The following is a 21,820-nucleotide window of genomic DNA, read 5'->3' on the forward strand; positions in this document are numbered from 1 at the left end:
GATCTCTAGTCTTTCCCATTCTATTGTTTTCCTCTATTTCTTCCTCACTGAGAAAGTTGTTCTTATCACTCCTATATAAAAATATATTAGGAAAGATGTTATACATATATATTTATGACAATAATGAAAAGACCCACAAAGCACAGAGAGGTAGAGCAATTTTCATTGAGACTAACACCCTAGAAGTAAAGCTCTTCAAGAGGGTGGTGGATTTTGCTGGAAATTAGAGAAAGCACATAGCAGTTGGTGACAACCAAATGAACCAAAGTTATAATGGTGGGGAAGGCACATAATGGGTCTGATGAATGGGACTTGTTCTTGATTCCTGGTCCATAGGCGTGCTTGGAGAGACTGGTGAAAGGTTAAGTGCTAAGTGGAAGATGCTGAAGGACCACTAGAGAAAATAATTTTCATGTGTAGAATAGGTCTATGTATATATTTTTATTTATAGCTGAAATCCTGCAAGTTTTGTTTGTTTGTTTTGATTTTTCTTTGATGATACTTCCTATTTTTAAGAAAGGGTGATCATTAAGAAAAAGAGCAAAACATTTATTGTATAATAGCAGTTTTGCTTATGGCTTTTGCATCTTTTAATGTTTGTATTATGACTTCCTTTGATAAAACTAACAAAGTTAAATTTAAAAAAATATACATTTCATTAGGAATGTTCTAAAAGAGCAAACAATGGGAAATTTACTCTTCGAGATTTGCTTGTGGTTCCTATGCAGCGTGTTTTGAAGTACCACCTTCTCCTTCAGGTATGTAACTTAAAATTGTTTGTTCATTCATGAATTCAACCAAACAGTAATGAAGCATCAGTTATGCTCAGAAACGTGATATTTGGAGCCCTTTCCCCTTATATTTTTCAATTATGAGGATGGCTAAATGGGAAATAACAGAACAGCTGGAAAAGTTTTCCTCCTTTTGTGTGAAGGTAATTCTGTATCTTTCATAAAGCTATGTTATATGTCTTGCAAACAGAAGTGGCTCCAAAAAATTTTAAAAATTAAAAAACACGCAAAACAAATACAAATATCCCTTCAACAACCAAGTCTTCTGTCGTTAGCAGTAATCATTGATTAGAATCTCAATGTTGTGATACACTTGAGTTTTGGCAGTTTAATTGTGTTAGAACTTGTGCCTTATAACCATAAATAAAAGAGAATTGTGTCACATTCTGTGTTGCTTTCTGCTATACTAAATTATAATAAGACTACATTTATTTTGAAGTGATTCTTGTTATAACCCCAAAGCTTATGGTTTCCACGGTTAGTCTTCTAATGAGGGTGGAGAGTCTTATAAATTTAATTTGATAGCTGTACCAGGAGACTCATTAGTTCTGCTCCAAAGAAATGTCTTACTGTATTAGTCTGTCAGCTCTGCTGATGCTTGTGAAATGTCATTTTAAAAAGATCTACTACCTGTATGTGAATATAATTCTGAATTTGCTGTGCTTTATACATCCTGTATATTAAATTTCTTGAACTGTAGCTGCAAAATTATTAATCATTTCTATTTTTGTTCTACTGAGAAATCAGAAAAATTCCAATGCTGATTATTCCTTAAAAGTGCATTAAAACATTTATGAGACCTAAACTCAAAGAAACTTAATCAAATTGCATTTTATGAAAAAATAATAAGGAAGACTTGGGCAGTCAGTTTCTGAGATATCATGAAACTAAAAACATATCACAGAAGAAGATGATAATTTATTTTGTAACTTTGGGATAGTCAAATATTGATTGAAGAATTTAAAAGGTGCCGTTTTCAAGAAATACCTATTTTGGTCACTTAAAAGATTTTAGACTTATAAAAGTATAAAATATGACCATACATTTTAGAAAATCAGCAAACTTTTTTGTCCCTTAACTTCTCTTGGGTTGTTTGATATTTTAAATTTCAAAAGTATATTTAGCTCCATGATGGTTTTTTTTAAGGAAGGAAAGTTTTATCTGTGATACCACACTTAAATAAAAATTCTAGAAATGTTTTTCCATCTCAAAATAATGTAGAGTAGAATTAATTTGTCTACTTTTTAGAAATATGTTGAATGCATGTGGTGTGAATTGAATATTTTCTACTTACTACTGTATTTTAGTGGGTAAATAATTTTTGAAATGCCTTACGATTTGCAATCACAGGTTTATAAAATTAAAATATTTTATAGTGAGAGTTGAAACTTTGAGAATACTTTTATTATTTAAGAAGAGTGAAAATAGAAATGAATATAACTGTAACAAGTTTATTATACTTAACAGATTTAGTGTTTGTAGGTTCTGTTTACTAGAAACACTAATGGTTTTGAATTCAGCAAAGACTTCTGAATGGCTTCCATGTTCCACATTATAGTGTGAGACTCAACAATATAAAACTGCCCTCCTCACACTGACAAATCTCACTGTTTAGATAAGGAAAATGAAAAGTAATTTGCCAAATACAATACAATGTGTAAGTATGCCAAAGGTACAAACGTGGTACAAATAAAACCTAGTTAATTATGGCTTGAATAGAGGTCTCTGTCATAGAAAGCTTCACAGAGGAGCTATTCTTGAGCTTTGAAGGAAGAATAATGGTTTGACAGGTGGATTAGAGAGAAAGGGCTTTAGAAGAGAGAAAACACCATGCCTAATGGGATCAGATATTAGAACGTGTTTTGAGAATTGCAGTTAATTTAGTGGAAATAGGACACAGGTTGTTTGAATGGAAGTGAAGAGAGAGGTTGAGGGAGGTTTACAGAATTCATATCATGAGGCATCTATTAAGAATGGATGACAGCCTGAAGCTTTTGTGGGTTTCCCAGAAGTTCAAATAACAGGATCTTACTTACATTTAGAGATTCAACTCTGATGTCAGTAGAGTGAATAGATTAGTGAGGAAATAATAGAGTAGTCAATAGTGAATAGAGTAGTGAGGAAAGACTGCAAGGTGGAAGACGAAACAGAAGCCTGTAGTGGCAGTGGGGGTGGTTGCAAGGAGAAGGATAAAGTTAGCATAAACAGAATATTGTGAGAGAGAGAGAGAGAGGGAAGAGTCAGGGGTACCTGTTAGGTTCTGGCTTAAGTGATAAAGGTGCCATCATTCAGTAAAACATAAACAGGAACAAGAGTAGGAATGTGGGTGAAGGTTCATTACATTTGGACATGCTGGACTTGAGGGTCTTGTGAGATACCAGGTAGAACTATTTAATAGGACATTTGAGTCTGGAACTCAGGCGTGAATTCTAGACTGAGCACATTCATTTGAGAGTGAACTGCTCCACTAGGTGGTAGGTGATGCTATGGCAGTGGTTGTGATCGAATTCATAGCGTATGTAAAGTAAGAATAACAGAAGACTAAGGTGAAAATCTAGGGAATAATAACTGATTTCTAAGGTGCAGACAAAGAAAGAAGAAAGTTGAAAGACTGATGAATAGGCTGACATTTAAGATGAGCTAACAAGTAACAAAATCACTGCAGATGGTGACTGCAGCCATGAAATTAAAAGATGCTTACTTCTTGGAAGAAAAGTTATGACCAACCTAGATAGCATATTCAAAAGCAGAGACATTACTTTGCCAACAAAGGTCTGTCTAGTCAAGGCTATGGTTTTTCCAGTGGTCATGTATGGATGTGAGAGTTGGACTGTGAAGAAAGCTGAGCTCCAAAGAATTGATGCTTTTGAACTGTGGTGTTGAAGAAGACTCTTGAGAGTCCCTTGGACTGCAAGGAGATCCAACCAGTTCATCCAACCAGACTGATATCCAGAATATCAGTCCTGGGTGTTCTTTGGAAGGAATGATGCTGAAGCTGAAACTCTAGTACTTTGGCCACCTCATGCAAAGAGTTGACTCGTTGGAAAAGACTCTGATGCTGGGAGGGATTGAGGGCAGGAGGAGAAGGGGACGACAGAGGATGAGATGGCTGGATGGCATCACTGCCTCGATGGACATGAGTTTGAGTGAACTCCAGGAGATGGTGATGGACAGGGAGGCCTGTGCTGCAATTCACAAGGTTGCAAACAGAACCTGGTTATATCAGATTTATCACTTTACGGTACAAATAATGATAAAATGGTTTATTTGTAAAATGTTTTCTTTACTTTTTGTTTTAATTTGGTGAAAGTAGTACTAAACCATATCTTCCGAATAGGAGCTGGTCAAACATACCACTGATCCTATGGAGAAGGCAAATCTGAAACTGGCTCTTGATGCAATGAAGGTAAGAGAAATGCATCATTAAGTTGTTTGTATTTCTCATTCTTACTGGAAAGCAGTGACTACAAACTGCTAATACATATGTATGAGATGCTAATAGAAACTATAATATCTATAAGTATTTATGTAGTTTTATTATTAGTGGGGAGAGCTGGGTATTTTTAACTGAAATTGATGTCCTTGCATGGATTTAATTATTGGACAAAAACTAAAACCAAGAGGTATATTAAAATAACTTTTGTTATTTATGAAAGCATGTCCCCTTCCATAACCACCAGGAACGATTAAATAGAAAGGTTTTATTTCATTCTTTTTATGGCTACTGATAGAAAACTGTTGACTTATGCAAGCAGCTAATGACTTTAGAACACTGGTGTGACTTGTTTTCCTCAAGTGAGGATGTCTGCCAGGTTTATCTTCATGGATGCTGTACATCAGTAAAGTGGATCAATCTGGGTTTCTATTTCTGGTAAATTTGAAAATTAAGAATTTTTGATACAAGTAGATAAAGGCAGACATTTTGAACATATTGGGCAATGCATAAAACCCCAATTTCTCTGCTATGCTGAACTTAGACTTTGCAAGAAATAATATTTGCCCCAACTTAGAACATACCCAAGTATTTGTTCTGGAAACAAAATGCCAACATGACTTTACTCAAAGCAACGCATAATGCTTACCCGTGTCCATGTGCGAATCTCAGTGTTAGCTCTGCTGTTTAGCTGACTTGAATACCATACCAGGAAGCAGCACACAATTATTTATTATTATTTAAAGAAAGATACCAAGTTTCCAGTTTTTTAAAGAAACCTGTTATAGAGATATTCTATGAAAAATCAGGCTTTCATTTAGAACAAAGTTAGGAACTGCTTTTTGTCTGAGTTCTGTTCCTGCTGTTGCAGATGAATGTGAGAGGGTAGGGGAAAAAAGAAAAAGAACCCAGAAAACAGGAAAAATCTGGAGCACCTATAATAAAAATAGCTGGTTACAGTATGGAAAGATTAGCTAATGTTTCCTCAAATATGAGAAAAGATGTTTCAAAATAGGTAAAGGCACACGGAAAAGCAAGGCCAGCGTTCGTGCTCTTCGTTCATTTTCTCACTCCCTGGTTTCTCTCCTCTTCTTTCCTTCCCCTTTATTAACTCTTTGAAATTGACCTGGCACCGCTGACTAAATGCTCCCTGGAACTAAGACACTTAATTGGTTACAGACAACAGCCCTGCTGGATTCATTGTCTCACTTTCAGTGACTTTTCTGTCCTGTCCAATCCTTCATGATTGTCCTCATTCTAACCCAAGGACACGTGTGACTCCCTCAAGGTCAGCGTTTGGAATCTACATGCTCCCGGCCTGGTTTCCTTTTTGTTGTTCCGCATGGCAGCGTATTTTGTTTGTTTGGTGTTTGATCTTCACTCTTCTCAAGGGTGTGGTAAAGGACAAGGCTTCAGTCTTCCCAGCTGTACTCCAGACAGTTTTAAATTGCTTTTGAGATGCAGCTTTGATTGACTGGGCTTTCATTTCATTGTCGTTGAAAAGTTATGGCGGTAACTTTTATTACTAATGAAATTAATGATGTGTTTCTTTTCAAACAGTGCTCATCTCTTGTCTGGTCTTATCGTGCCTTCTTTTTCTCCCCTTCTCTTTATTCTTTAGGACTTGGCACAATATGTGAATGAAGTGAAAAGAGATAATGAGACCCTTCGTGAAATTAAACAGTTTCAGCTATCTATAGAAAATTTGGTATGTAATTATCATTCTATCCAGCTTCTCTAACCCACAGCTTGGGGGACATTCTAGGAGTTGTTTTTGAAGAAAAAGTAGTTTACCTTCAAGCTTCTGTTGTTCTAGGTTTTATTCTGACTTCTGTTTGACAGAGTCCACAGGGATGAATGTTCAGTGGCATCTGTGACACATTGCTTTCCAGGGACCTTCTGCCATCATTTGTCCCTAATCACACTGTGATACCTCTGCCCCCAGTAGTCCCAACTCTAAACACTGGATCCATTTTTTTCTCCTCTTATCCTCACCCCCATACATACTCATGGTAGAGCCCTGTTAATATATTCATTTTATGTATATTTCCTGGGTGACTGCTGTGTGCCAGCTGTTTTGCTTGGGGCTGGGGCTGTAACTATGAGCAACATGATCTCATGGGTGAAGAGACAGTAAAAAGAGAGTTTAAAACTGCTCTATTGAGATGAATGCTGTGAACAGATTGCTGCAACAGAGGCTCGTGAGGGGAGTCCTAGTTTAGATAAGATGCTCAGTAAAAGTCCTTCTGAGGCATTTCTCATTTGAGCATGAAGGATGAGAAGAAGCCAGTGGCATGAAAGTCTGTAGAGAGAGGATTCCAGGCAGGAGCCATAGCAAGTGAAATGCCCAGAAATGCGCAAGAGCCCGGAGACTTTCTTAGTGGTCCAGTGGTTAAGGCTCAGTGCTCCCAATACAGGGGGTGTGGGTTCAGTCCTTCGATACAGGGGGTGGGGAACTAAGACCCCACATGCTGTGTGGCATAGCCAAAAAGTTAAAGATTACAAAAAAGAAGAAGCTGCTGCAAGACAAGAGAGGCTGGAAATTGAGAGTGAAAGGAAGAAGGATGGGCTCTGAAGTGACAGAGGAGGACCGGAGAACTGCACCCCGCAGCCTTGGAGGACAAGGCACTGAGGGATTGCAGCAGGAAGCTAGTGAAAGGCTCTTACCAGAGGGTTTCACAGTCTGATTTATGTGTCAAGAAAACTCTTTCATCAGGCAGACCAGTCAGCAAGTTGTTGAGATGGTTTCAGGAGAGATATGATGGAAGCCTGGTTAAGGCTGTGGGTAGAGAAAACAGATAAGTGAGTGGATTTAAGATACTTTCCTTGGTAGGGCAGTTTTATTGCTTCTTTTTCTGAAACAGCCTTGGTCTGTGTCTTTCTTTGCACACATACAGCCCTTTCCCCTTTTCAGGACTCCATCTGCCACCTTTCCAATCACAGTGGCCTCTAATTACCTCTTCCCATAGCTGTGTTTCCAAAATGTGGATTTCTTCATTCGCTTGCTTTCCCAAACTTGTCAGAATTTTGTTACCTTCAGGATTCAGTCAACATTCCTTAACATGGATATTTAAGGTCCTCAATGATTTGGCCTTAATCTGTATTCCTAAACTCATCCAGCTAATGACTGCCCACATACTTTACATTGCAGCTGTCCTACTGCATTGTAAGGTCTCTGATTTGCACCTGGTTTTTTGTCTTCATTTCTTTTGTGTGTGTGTGTTTGGTGACATGGCATGTGGGATCTTATTAATAGTTCCTGACCAGGGATTGAACTTGTCCCACCTGTATTGGAAGGGTGGAGTCTTAACCACTGGACTGCCTGAGAAGTCCCTGCCATACATTTTTATAGTTATGGCTTTATTATAATGTTGTCAAAGCCCAGAATATCTGTTTTCATAATTTCCTATCAAATTTCTTCGATGTCCAATTAAAAAAAAAAAAGATTATCTCCCTAGTCTGCCATTTCCCCTTTTCTTTATAATCCCATAGCACATTGCCCAGATAGCTGTTTTCATTGTGGTAAAAATATTAAATTGACCCTTTTAAACTATACACTAGTTCTTCACCCTGCCTGCCTCCCAGCCCCAGGCAACCACCATTCTACCTTCTGTCTTTATGAATTGTTGAGTATCAATACTTACCACACTTTTGTTTGCAAATATTTTCTCCCATCCTGTGGGTTGCCTTTTCACTCTGTTAATAGTGTTATTTGCACAAAATTCTAAATTTTGATGAAGTCCCCCTTTCCTTTTGTTGCCTGCGCTTCTGGTGTCCTAAGAAGCCATCACTAAATCCAGTGTCATAAACCTTTTCCCCTGTGTTTTCTTCTTGTATTTTTAGCTCTTTGATTCATTTTGAGTTAGTTTTTGAAAACAGTATAAGGGCCAGACTTCATTCTTCTGCGTGTGCATATCCAGAGTCCCCAGCACTGTTCGTTGAAAAGGCTCTCCTGTCCTCCACCAAATGGTGTTGGCACTTTTGTCAAAAATCATTTGACCTTTATATGAGGCCTTATTTCTGGACGTTCTGTTGTATTACATTGATTTAGATGTCTGTGTTTATGCCAGTTCCACCCTGTTTGGATTACCATAGTTTTGTAATAAGTTTTGAAATCAGGAAGTATGAGACCCTAACTTTGACCTATTTTATGATTGTTTTACCTATTAAGGATCCTTTGTGATTTCATGTGAATTTTAAGATGGAATTTTCTGTTTCGGAAAAAAAAAAAAAAAGAATTTTCATAGGAAACATTAATCTTTATACTTTTTTGTTGTACACTTAATTACATATCTTTTTTATTAGAATATAATCTCATTGATGTTACTGATATTTTCAATCAGTTCTTTTATCCTTTAGCACCTTGTAGATTAGGTGCTCATAAATACTTAAAACTTCTTATTGTCTGCCTCTGGGGAAATGGCTTTTTACTTTTAATCATTAAGTCAGGACTTTTCATTTTTTGATATCTTAGCCTCAAGGAAGCCATCCTTGACTCCCTAGACAAAATTAGGTCCTCCAGCTACGCATGCTTCTTCTGCTCTTCCTTCATGCAATCACACGTTTATGATTATATAGTTTGGTGAATATTTGTCACCCCGTGGGTAGTATGTTTCATGAGGGCAGGGTCTATATCATTCTGTCCTATACTTATTACAGTGGCTAGCACATAGTGGATGCTCAGTAAGTATCAGTTGTAACTTTCTTGTGATTTGCACTATTCCAGTTAATTCTCTCTTTTGGTAGCTAACTTCTCTATTAGGGTTGTAAGTAATATTAATTAATGTCTTCAATATGCCTGCTGGGATGAACATGGACAGGTTGTTTTTGAAAGTGTATCATACAGACCTGAGCTTTTTAGAGTAACTGTGCTAAAAAGGTAAAATGATAAAATTTGCTCAAAGGAAGTTGTGCCTAGAAAATATCCTCACTAATATTTATTTCTGTCTTTATGTGATTATGAAAAACTGAGACATGTACATTTCCTATTTTAGAACCAACCCGTTTTGCTTTTTGGACGACCTCAGGGAGATGGTGAAATTCGAATAACCACCCTAGACAAACATACAAAACAAGAAAGGTGAGAAGGATCGGTGCTTATTTTCAAAACAAGTTAGTATCGGGAGATCGAGAAAATCTCAAGGATGTTTCCTTTAGGATAAAGGAGTGAAATAAATGAATAAAAATAAGGGAAGAGACCAACCTATGGCTTTTTAATTTCTATGGACATGTTAGGTATTCCCTTCTTTGTTCTGGTATCTGTTGATTTCCCTAAGTTTGAGTTCTTCAGAAGGAAAAGAAAAATCTAGAATGTCAGCTAGAGTAGAAAAGTACACCTTAAAATGAGAGTAGCAATAAAATAATAGTAGACAGATACCATAAAAACATAATTGTTTAATTTTACTTTTTGGTATGCATTATGAAAGAACTAAGAGTAATACAACACGTCTTAAGAATGAAGTCCAAATAAGGGCCATTTAGTGAGATTTTCTTGAGGGAAATATGTAGGTGTATTCCTTAAAGGTTAGTCAGCTTGCCTGGTGTCCCTAGTTATCTATATGTATGTGGTTGTTAAAGTGATGTATTTGGTTGAAATGGCCATTTTCTGGAACTTTAGGAGAATAGAAAGTTAACCAGTAGGGGGCAGCATCACTCTTGCATCCACCTTGACACCCGGGCTCTAAAGGTAGGTCTCAGGAGAGACACATCCTTTTAGCCTCTCCCAGAAAATAGTCTTTTGAAAGTGATGCAAGTGATAAGGCTGTGTGAATGTCTCATTATCACAATGTATATGTGTTAATCACTGACTGAGAGTTTTCAAAAAGATACAAGTGTTGGTATTGGATGATAGGATTTATAAGATTTGTTTTCTCCCTCAATTACATTGCTTTTAATAAGATAGAAGAGAAATACCAAGGTGTAGATTTAACCATGATTTCTGTAGCTCACATTGAGGTCATGCACCACTCAGTTTGTGTTTCAAGTTGTCCTTAAAACATAGGAGCAGTATCCAGGGCAAAGCACAGGTTCCACAAGTAGACCCAAGAGTGAGTCCTGCTTTGCAGCCACTAGCAGCGTGATCCTGAGAAAGTTATCCAGCTTCTCCGAGCCTCGGCTTTCTCCTCGATAAAATGACGGTGACGGTAATACCTACCTCAGGAGATGGTCCTGTGGATTTAAATTAAGTGAGCCATCTTTGTGGAAGGGATGAATGCTTCTCAAGGCAGTCTAGCCCACACCTAGTAACAAGGGTAGACGTTAACCACTATTGTTGTCATTAATATTTTCCCATGGGTGTTTATCTTTTAAACTGGAAGAAAAAAGTACTGGTTCATGAACAGTGCTTTATGACTTAATTGTTCCTGGCAGCGACCCTGCAGTGTGCATGTTATTCTTGTTATGATTTTGCTGGTTTTTACCTGTGGAAACTGAGGTACAGCAGGGTTATTCATTTAGGAAAGGGCAGTGCCAGGACACGTGGCTCATTCTTTCAGTGTGCAACACTGTCTTTGTCTTTAACTCACGGGATAAGTTAAATTTTACCTGGGAAGAATTAACACACGTTCTTCCAAGCTATTTAAATAAATCAATCTCTCTTGCTCACTCTCTTTCAGGCATATCTTCTTATTTGATTTGGCAGTGATTGTATGTAAAAGGAAAGGTGATAACTATGAAATGAAGGAAATAATAGATCTTCAGCAGTACAAAATAGCCAACAATCCTACAACTGATAAAGAAAATAAAAAGGTAAATTCTTGGAAATGAACAACTGTAATTTACTTATAACTTTGACTATTCAAGGAACGTATGCTAATACAGTAATGTGAAAGTGAAAGTTACTCGGTCGTGTCCAACTCTTAGTGACCCCATGGGCTATACAGTCTGTGGAATTCTCCAGGCCAGAATACTGGAGTGGGTAGCCTTTCCCTTACCGCAGGGGATCTTCCCAACCCAGGGATTGAACCCAGGTCACCCGCATTGCAGGTGGATTCTTTACCAGTTGAGTCACAAGGGAAGCCCAAGAATGTTGGAGTGGGTAGCCTATCCCTTCTCCAGGGAATCTTACTGACCCAGGAATCGACCAGGGTCTCCTGCATTGCAGGTGGATTCTTTACCAACTGAGCTACAGTAACGTGAGAGGTGGCTTATTGATCCAGGTCTTTTTGTTTCTAGAGATTAATTAGAGACAAGCCTCTTTGAGAACTAATTAGACAGTGCCACAGGTGGTATGATCCTCTCTAATGCCTTGATGAACATGGCAACAAAATGCATTGGCATAGCAATTGTTATAGATAAGAAGTTGACTACAATAATCTTGATCGTTCACAGTTTGATGATAATGTTAGGAGAGGTTTTGTGGATGATTATGGAGGTATTTTAGTGATTTGAAAAACACAATGTTACTAATGAATGATATCTATTAACCTGAGGAATATTAATTTTAACAGTGGTCTTATGGCTTCTACCTCATCCATATCCAAGGACAAAATGGGTTAGAATTTTATTGCAAAACAAAAGATTTAAAGAAAAAATGGCTGGAACAGTTTGAAATGGCTTTGTGAGTATTTCTCCTTTTAAAAGTGCTTTTTTTCTACTGCATAAGTCTCTTATGAACAGTGAGCTGCCAATAAACGTACTGTCATGTTTGTAGCATGTGTACAGAGGAGTGGAAACACTGAGCCTGAGCGCTATGCTACTGGGCTGTCAGCTTGATGACTTTGGTCTCCTAGGAGAGATGTCTCAGTGAATTTCTTCAAAAAAAAGAAAGAGGGAGCTCCAGCCTTCTGTTTGACTTTCTTCTCATGGGTGTATTTTAATTCCTTAGCTTTCAGCAGCTTCTGAAAATTTTATATTCTACTGATAAACTTTTAATGTAATTGCCATGTTTTGTATATATCTTTAAGTAGAAATAGTAGAAATACCCCCAGATACACACACACACACACATTCATACATGCAAAAATCTCATTTTAAACAGATTAGTTTGTTCCTCCTGTTTGTTTTTAACTTATTTCTTTTTTGAATTCTGGGTAAATTGCTTGACATATTCAGTGAATGCTTTCAGGGCCTAATTTCTCTCAATGATTTTTCCTTTTATTAAAGTGGAGGCTCAACAAAGAGGTAGGAAATAAATCAGACCTGTTTCAAAGGGAATGGCATACAGAGATGTAATTATACAAGAATATGTCATTATAGGAGTTTTCTTTCAGTTTTGAGGTTCATGGATTAAAAGGTGTATAATGACTCTTGTTATGGAAACATATAGGTCACCCTGAAATTGAAACTGGTAGCAGAAGGTGACATTAAGGAAAAACACTTTTGTGATTTGCTTCATTTGCATTCTAACATAATTTACCTTTTGCAGACAAATTCTATTGGATTTTTTGTTTGCTTTTTCCTTTGCTTTGTTTTCGGAAATGCTTATATTGATATAAAATGGAGATAAGATTAGAATATTTTACTGCAGTTCTTAAGTGAGAAAAATGGAAATTTTCCTTGGATTATTATCTCTAAAATTCTGAAAGATAAGATTGTGCAGCTAAAATAATTTTAACCTTATAGGCAATTCTGGGTTCAGCAATAACCCTTGTCAGGAACTGGCTGCATAGTTTTAGCCAATTTATTTAACCTCTCAGAGCCTCAGTTTCCTCCTTTGTAAAATAAGAATAATGATATTTTGAATTCCAGATACTATGTGTCAAGCAGTATGGTGGCCAGATAGTACAACAGCAGGATATGGTGTGAATAGCAAGCATTATCTGTTGTTATCACTGTTATTTAATATTGCTTTGTATTTCTTATCCCTATACCCCTAGGGACTTACAATATCAGAATACATCTTTCAGTATACTATTATAGTTTTTTTTTTAATGTATTGTTATTGATTATAGTAATTAAAAGATCTTAGTATTTGCATGCATCCATAAAATGACTATTGTATAGGGACCTCTCTGGTTCGGAGCACAAGTGATGTAGTTGGTGACCTCCGCCCATTCTCTGATGAGCTGTGGGCTACATTATAAACCAAGTGTGATGTTCTAGAGAGGTTTCAAGTGATAGGCAGTATTTGGACTTGAGCAGTTGGAACTGGGGTGACAGGATATGGGGTTGCTGATTATGTGCAAAGGCAGAGTTGACCTTAACACCCCTTTGCTCTTGTGGGAAGGATGCTATGCTGGTATTTTCTTATGGGTTCTGCTTGTTTAATCTTTACATGAGTGAAGGAATTTCTGCAGAGGAGAAACGTTAAATTTGTTATCCAGAGTCAGCAGTCTCCTTGGACTGTATTGATAGGTGTATCACTTAATATTTTGTTCACTTGCTGTAAATCGGTCAGACAGCTAAACTCTGGATACATGAGACTCAACAAGACAGGTGCTTATCTCTTTTCTTCCTGGAAGGGAATCTGGGGTAGGTGGACAGGGGTGGGATACTGGCTCTCTGGGTATTGTCGGGAAGCCAGGCTCAGATCTTCCTGCTCTGCCATTGTCTGCATGGCTTTTGTCCTCAATGTTCAAACCTTGTTGTCTAAGATAGCTGGAGCTCCGGCTATAAAATCTACATTCTAGGCAGCAAAAGGTGATCCCCACTTTCAAGGATCCCGTGAAGAAACACCATAAACTTTTGTTAAATAATACTGGCCAAAACTTAGTCATGTGGCTGTATCTGACAAGGCAGTCTAGAAAATGCAGTCTTCATTCTGGGCTGGAGTAAGCTTGGCTATGAACCAGGCTTCTCCAATTATGAAAGTAAGGAGAAGTGGATACTTGTAGGCGACTCTCAGTCCCTGCCTTAAAGGTGTATACATGCAGGAAGGGTTTGGAGTTACTCCTTGGAAGAAAAGTTATGACCAACCTAGATAGCATATTCAAAAGCAGAGACATTACTTTGCCAACAAAGGTCCGTCTAGTCAAGGCTATGGTTTTTCCTGTGGTCATGTATGGATGTGAGAGTTGGACTGTGGAGAAGGCTGAGCACCGAAGAACTGATGCTTTTGAACTTTGGTGTTGGAGAAGACTCTGGAGAGTCCCTTGGACTGCAAGGAGATCCAACCAATCCATTCTGAAGGAGATTAGCCCTGGGTGTTCATTGGAAGGAATGATGCTAAAGCTGAAACTCCAGTACTTCGGCCACCTCATGCAAAGAGTTGACTCATTGGAAAAGACTCTGATGCTGAGAGGGATTGGGGGCAGGAGGAGAAGGGGACGACAGAGGATGAGATGGCTGGATGGCATCACTGACTCGATGGACGTGAGTCTGAGTGAACTCTGGGAGTTGTTGATGGACAGGGAGGCCTGGCCTGCTGCAGTTCATGGGGTCACAAAGAGTCGGACACAACTGAGCGACTGAACTGAACTGAACTGAACTGAAATTGTTTTACCACAAGCAAGATGGCTGCATCACACACAGGAAAGCTGGGTGGAAGTCTTTACTGTGAGCGTCATCTAAGCACCTCAGCAATGTAATTAAACATCCATCATGACTATTTTCATTCCAGAGTATCCCTGGCTGCCCATGCAGATGATACCTTTTCTTGAAAATTGCTCAAAGTTGAGGGCTTCCTTAAGCAGAGATTATGCCACATATGGCATGTGAATTAAAATTAAGCAAAATAAAATTAGGATTTTATTCGAGCATCAGAATGGTCCATTATTTTATTTCCCCCTTCTCTTTTGAAGCTTGTTATGCAGGAAAGCCCTGCTCCCAGCTTTGTAAGACAGGTCTTGCTTGTCTTGTGCTCAGTCAGAAACGTAGAATAATCTAGGTAAGTCTGGGCTTAAAATTTTGCTTATGGCTCAAATTTTTCTATTTTACCCATTATCTAAAGTTCTAGTACTCTTATTCTGTAAGCCATGGGAAAAAAAAGAAAACTAAGAAGTCCTGCAGCCTTCTTGATAATATAATACATAATAAACAGCAAGCCTTGTGTGTTGACACAGACCATTTCTTCAAGTATCTTGGCATTAACAGGGGTCCTGTAAGTCCCCCTACAGCATTCTGGAGTGTTGTTTTAAGGAACTTGGGGGAGGGAGGCGTTGGTGGGGGGGTTGCAGGAAATCAAAGGAGGTGATATTTTAAGACTGATGAAATGCTTGCCAGTTCTATTTACAGAAGATGGCAGCTCTGCTGTTTATAGGATGATTGGATCATTTTTATTTTAAAAAATTGCAAATCACCTTTAGGGAGTTTAAAATACTGCTCTTAATTTAGAATATTAAAAAGGATCATAGAAAAGCACGAACACCAATAAACAGTAAGTATCTGGTAAACACAAATCATCTCCCCAGAGCTGACCTAAATCGCAGCATCTGTCTTTCCCTAGCACTCCCCCAAGCCCACTCAGAAGTCAGATTTTCTGACCTTCTTTGGCCATAGCCACTTCCAACATTTAAAATACGCAGTGGACCACAGCAGAACTTGGCAAACCTCCGGAAGAAAGACTTCACAGAGAGAAAAGCAGCAGTGACCCACTTGGATAGGGCAGGAAGAAGGAAATTTTTTTTCTTTTTTTCTCCTGTGAGACGTGGTAGCAGGGCCGATTGCTCTTGAGATTGGTGAAGCAGTTTTTGAGTCAAATAATGTTCGAGAGCTATAGTTCTTGGGATCCCACTCTGAAAAATCCATTTAGATCTTTAGAAGCCTGATTGATACACCTTATTTATTCTTATTTCCAAAAGGGCTGTCACTCTCTCACACAGTTCCAGTTAGTTATGTGTGCATTAGGATGGCAAATGTATTTATTAGCTTAAGCTAGTTTTCCCAATAATGTCAGTAAGTGCAGATGTGAACACTGCCCATAGCCATGTTAAAAATATTGTTAGAAAGCTGCACTTGCTTGGTGATGCACTGGTAAAGAATCCACCTGCCAATACAGAGGCCACTGATTCGATCCCTGGTCCAGGCAGACCCCACGTGCTGTGGGGCAGCTAAGCCCGTGCACCGCAGCTGCTGAGCCCAGTGCTCTAGAGGCTGTGCTGCAGTACAAAGCCTGTGCGCTGCAACTAGAGGGAGACCATGCACAGCGACGGAGACCTGGCGCAGCCATAAATAAGTAAACAGATAAATACTAGGTGTTAGGAAGCTCTGGACATGTTTTCCCCAAATCCCTTAAATCAAATGTTTTTAATGTTTTCTCCTGTTAGATTTACATTAATAAACCCTGTCATCCTCATTTTGTAGCTCAGGGAACGAGCAATCGCTGGAGTATTTCAGCACATTTGTACAAGTTCAATGCTATATCATTTACAATAGGGTTCAGGATCTTAGTTCACAGCATTTTCTTTATCCAGGAAGTGCTAAAATAAGCACCCGGACTCAAATCCTGTTATCTAAAACTGGAGCCAGGTTTCTTTCTTTTTTTCTTTTTTTTTTTTTCCCACTGTGACTAGGAATCGGAGGATCACACAGTGTCCTTACATGTTCCAGAAATAAGTCCAAGTTGGGTAAAATATGATATAAAAGAATTCAATAATAGAATAAGAAGACTTTTAAAAGGAAGAGTTAAAGAAAGAAAAAGTAGAATGAGGGAAAATGCATTGCATATGGTAGCAAGTGGTAGATTCTGAACCAGCCTCTGTAATATTTAATTGAAGGGAACGGAAAGGTCCTTTCGCCTGCAGTTTCTTCTGACTTGACCCAATTTTTGAAATTCTAGCAATTTATGTTTACTCCCTTGAATAAGGAAAGCCCCCTGGAAGATGCATATGACATGATCACCATACTATCTAAGATTTCTTCACTGTGTGCCATATGCCAGTCACAGTGCCACGTGGCTCATCTAAGGAAAAATAACATAGGGACCAGTAATGTCTGCTAATAGATGGGCCCGCGGTAGGTATCTGTTAAATGCTAAGACTAATGGGAGTGAGGAGAAATGAAGGAAGAGGGTGTATGGAAATTCCGGAGCTGGGGAGAGCCTCTGGGACAAGGCTTCATTGTCACCTGTGGGGGACAGCCCCAAGTTTCATTTCCCAGGATGAACCCCTGAAAGGCAGCGTTCTCCTGTGTGGGGTGGGAGCAGGGGTAAAACTCCATCCACGAAACTCCACCAGTCGCGTTTAATCTGAGCCACAATGTGTCCTTCTAATTTATTCCCCATTTACTTCCAGAAGGAATTTGAGGTCACTCACCATAAAAAGCACACATGCCGTGGAATTAAAAAGAAAAATTTAAATAATCAGAGGTCACACAGAACAGTGTTTCAAAGCATTTCCTCAAATTCTGGCTCCACTAAACAAGAACATTTTCTTGAAATTCACTTTTTGGAGTTTGACTATGAAAGCAATGCATATGTTTTTCACATTTTAAGTAGAAAATTATATTTTATCCCATATAATTAGTTTTAATCTAAAGGTATTGCGCAGATATTCTGAATACCAGAGGGGTAATTATCAAAGGAAATTGCATTTATTCTCCAAATATTTATTGAGCACTTTGCCTTGTTGCCAGACACCGTTGGAAGCCCTGGACATATAGCACTGAGAGAGCTATTGCAGTTGAATTTAATTACTGTAGCTTCTAAATGCAATAATGTTCAGTTAATATATAATGGATTGAATTTCAAGACCGAACTCTTGATATTTCTATCCAAATAGTCTCTTCCTCCCAATCCCATCTATTCATGTATAATTAGATGGAAGGTCAAGATTTGCCTTTCCCCTCCACATGTAGTCAATTTCTCACCAGTCTCTGCAGATGAAAGTTGACCTCTTGCTTTTAATCTTCACCCTTACCTCCCTGGTTTAAGCCTTCCATGTCTCTGATTAGCTTCTGTATTCCCTGACAGCTCCTTATCAGTCCCTTTTTCAAGAAGCTTCCAGGGTAATCTGCTGTGTCCTGCCCTACTTAAGATCCATTATTAGCTATTTATGGCACCTCGTATATTATCAAAATTTTTACCAGGACCTCAGAAGGCCCTGCATGGTGTTTTATACCACCCATCTCTTCAGCCACAACTCACACCTGTTTCCTGTAGCCAGATTGAGTGTGTTTCAGTTTTTGGAAAATATGCACAGACCTCAGGCATTCAACCGTGAGGTTTCCTTACCAGGATAGTCTTTCCGCTAGCTCCTTGAGTAGCTGCTTCTTTATCCTACCGATCTTGGCTTTAAATATCACTTTGTGAGAGAGATCTCTTCTGACCACTATGCTAAATGAGTAACCTTACCCCCACTAGTCTTCTCTCACAATCATAATTATATGGTCAGACAAAAACTATCTAAGTGTAGCATTTGTAGACCTGAAATCTCCTCCTTGTTAAAGATGTCTATTACCTCCCTGCCCTATTTTGCCTATGTTTTCTCCTCCTAAAGAGTAAGGATTTTTTATTGCTTATTAGAAGAGAAGCTAAATTGAATTACAATGGATAATGCTGGGACAAGGGGAAAAGAAAGCTTCATGGGTCTGGGAATGGGAAGTTTTAGGTTTTGAGTGAGTGAGGCTCTGAAATAGTTATGGGGTCTGAGGGTTTTGGCGAGGGGAAAAGGGACTTTTGAAATAAATGCATTTCCGTAGACTGTGAATCATAGTCCTTTTGGTGTTCTTTGAAATGTTAAGAAAAGAATGAAATTGCCATTGGTCTAATTTGGTTGCCCTATGTTTATAGTTAATGTCCCAAGGCTGAGTTGCCTGGGCCCTTGGGTTCATGGCATCACTATTAAATCTGTGTGTTTCATGGCTGTTCTTCTAGTGGACTAGAAACACCAAGAGGGCAGGGATCTTGTCACTGTTACTCTCACCCATGATCATGCCGGGCACGTGGTGGATAATCATAGTTCTTATTGCAAATCTGAAATTTTACTAAGTTTCCTGAGAACAGAGGCAATTAAAAAAAAAAAACAACTCGATGAATTAGGAAATTCTTACTGTCCAGCAAAATATCACAACAGTCCTCAAGGGAAAGAGACTTTTACTAGTATGATAAAGACTTTAATAGTCTTCCCTAGTAGAATTGACTAGTAGAATTATCATCCTAGTAAAGGTAAAGCTTTTCTAGTATGGTAATTCTTATGTTACTAGTGTGATAATTCCAATGTGGATTCTTAGGTAAGAGACACTGAAAAACATGTTCTCTGCCAGCAGCATTAGAGTTTTTGAAGTTCTAGAAGTTGATGTCATGTATCATTTTTTCCTTAACTAAGCCTTCAAAAATGAGGTTGCTGTTTTTTGAAGGCAGTTGTATAGACACCTAACCTGATGCTTCCCGGCTGTTTCTTTTTGTCCTTCTGGATATGTGCCTTTTTGGTAGTCTGACTTGATGCTTGAATGGAACTTAGAGAACCAAGCAGAATGGCTGATTTTCATATTACCTGTATTCTTTCAAGTAATATTGATCTGATCTATACTTCTGCTAAAAACTGCAGAGCAATATGCAAGTCATACGCTATTGGAGGCCTCCTTGCCTCTAGGAGACGCAGGGGCTATAGAACTTGAACCATTTTCAAGATCTGAGGTGCTCAAAGCCAGCCACTTCCTTGTATTTCTCTCTGTCCCCACTCCTGATTCCTTGTGACCTGCACAATTTTTTTTCCATCTGTCAGACTCAGAAGAGAGGCTTCACTCCTTTTCCATTTTGCACCTGAAGTCCAATCACCATGTACATTCCATGATCCTGATGGGTATCACAAGGGAGACTCTCTTCTTATGCCTGTCCCCTCTGCCATTTCCCTGGTTTCTTTAACCCCCTCAGTGGCACCTGGAGTGTGACCCTCGCCACCATATGCTGCTCCCCACGACGGACCATGATGCCTGACCTCACTGCTTCTCCTGTGAGGAGTGGCTACAGGTCAGAGAGAGCCCTCCGCTAACCATTGTGGGATTTGGAGGAAGAAAACTGGGGGACTTTGCACATCAGTTCAGGTTTAAGAGATCTGGTGAGTGTCCCAAGAGAGGTGGCCTTTGTTGTTGATTGATGAGAGGCCCATGTTTAAGATATCAAAGATTTGGCAGCAGATTTGACATTCTATTGTGCAAATACAAAAGACTGACTTTGTTTATATTTTGGTCCATTGAAGATTCCTCCAGTATCTACACAAAGCTAAAGAGGAGAATCAATAGCAAGTCCAAACCGCTGCTACTGTGACTACCACTACTACCTCAGCATTACTACATTACTGGGATATAATACTGATTCTCTCTCTCCTTCCTTTCCTCTCCCTCCTCGTCTTTGTTCTCTGCATTAAGAGGTCTGTTGGGTTCTTCTTAAATATATAAATAAGTGTCTGTTGAGACTGTGAATTTCATCTCTTGGAACAGGGGCCAGAAAGTAAATATCTTCAGCTTTTTGGACCATGTGGTATCTGTCATGACTCCTCAGTTCCATCACTGTAATAGTAACTAGTGTAATAATAACACAGCCATAGATAATACATAAGTGAATGCATGTGGTATATTCCAGCAAGAGCGATCATGGGCTGTAGTTAGTGACCCTTGTCTTACAGCACAGAGGTGATGATATTTAGGCCTAGGGAGTGTAGTGAGTATGTGTTACCACCAAAAGATCTCGGCTGTGTTGGTGCCACACAGTGGCTTTTTGTAGAAGTATGATTTTCTCAGTAGAACGAATTCTTGTTTAGGTCATCATGACGATTTAGCTACAAAATAGTCTCTACTCCACCAAAACCAGAACAAAGACACCTGGATGAATTCTATTAATATACATTTGCGATTGTTTTGTACTGTTCTGCTGCTGCTAAGTCGCTTCAGTCGTGTCCGACTCTGTGCGACCCCATAGACAGCAGCCCACCATGCTCCTCTGACCATGGGATTTGCCAGGCAAGAGTACTGGAGTGGGTTGCCATTGCCTTCTGCATCATACTGTTCAGCTGAATATAATGCAATTCAGGTATCTGGTTTCATTAAGCTGCATTATGTGGTTTATTGGAAAGGACTGTGAGGCCCCAAGAATCCAGGCCAGTAGCAGCAACAAGGTGAGCTGGTCTTCGCTCAGTAGTCGACCCCATCAGCAAGGATTGTTTTCTAGTCAGTGATGATTCTTTGTGCTCTTGGAGCATTTTCTTCTTACTAGGAGTGCCACTTGTGCCTGTTATTTATTCCAAAATTCGCTCTTTGGAAAGCTCACTGAGGAACATGAGAAAGTGTGAAGGCAGGCTGTGGTGGTGTCAAGAGTTGACCCAAGGGTGAGCCCTCTGAGCGAGCTGTGTGTAGGGGTGACATTTGACTATGATAACACCTGCTTTGGTATTTTCTTGGTGTTTAAACCCCATCTCTCTATTTGGAAACTGGTAACCCTACAGGCATGGCGCTTCCCAGGTGGCTCAGTGGTAAAGAATCCGCCTTCCAATACAGGAGACACAGGTGTGATCCCTGGGTCGGGAAGATCCCCTGGAAGAGGAACTGGCAACCCACTCTAGCATTCTTGCCTGGAAAATTCCATGGGCAGAGGAGCCTGGCCGGCCACAGTCCATGGGGGTCGCAGGGTCGGACATGACTGAGCAGCTGAGCACGTACACGACCTTACAAGCTCGATCACCAAAGTATCAGCTTAGAAAGCACCTCTGAATTTGTCTACTCACATGCTTTTCTGGTCTCTGGACAAATTATTCACTCTAAAAACAACCTTTTATTCTTTCTTCTT

The 21,820-nt window shown here is 39.1% G+C and overlaps 1 protein-coding gene across 1 annotated transcript in view; it reads left to right on the forward strand.

Annotated features, from left to right (window-relative positions):
- VAV3 (vav guanine nucleotide exchange factor 3) overlaps positions 1-21,820 on the forward strand; it is a 425,860-nt gene that overhangs the window by 215,590 nt on the left and 188,450 nt on the right. Inside the window, exons 10-15 of the mRNA XM_052637052.1 lie at positions 663-758; positions 4,129-4,197; positions 5,846-5,932; positions 9,219-9,304; positions 10,839-10,971; positions 11,673-11,782. Of these exons, the coding sequence (XP_052493012.1) occupies positions 663-758; positions 4,129-4,197; positions 5,846-5,932; positions 9,219-9,304; positions 10,839-10,971; positions 11,673-11,782 (581 nt within the window). The remainder of the gene's footprint in view (positions 1-662; positions 759-4,128; positions 4,198-5,845; positions 5,933-9,218; positions 9,305-10,838; positions 10,972-11,672; positions 11,783-21,820) is intronic.

The sequence above is a fragment of the Budorcas taxicolor genome, chromosome 3, assembly GCF_023091745.1.
Source record: "Budorcas taxicolor isolate Tak-1 chromosome 3, Takin1.1, whole genome shotgun sequence".
NCBI lineage: Eukaryota > Metazoa > Chordata > Mammalia > Artiodactyla > Bovidae > Budorcas > Budorcas taxicolor.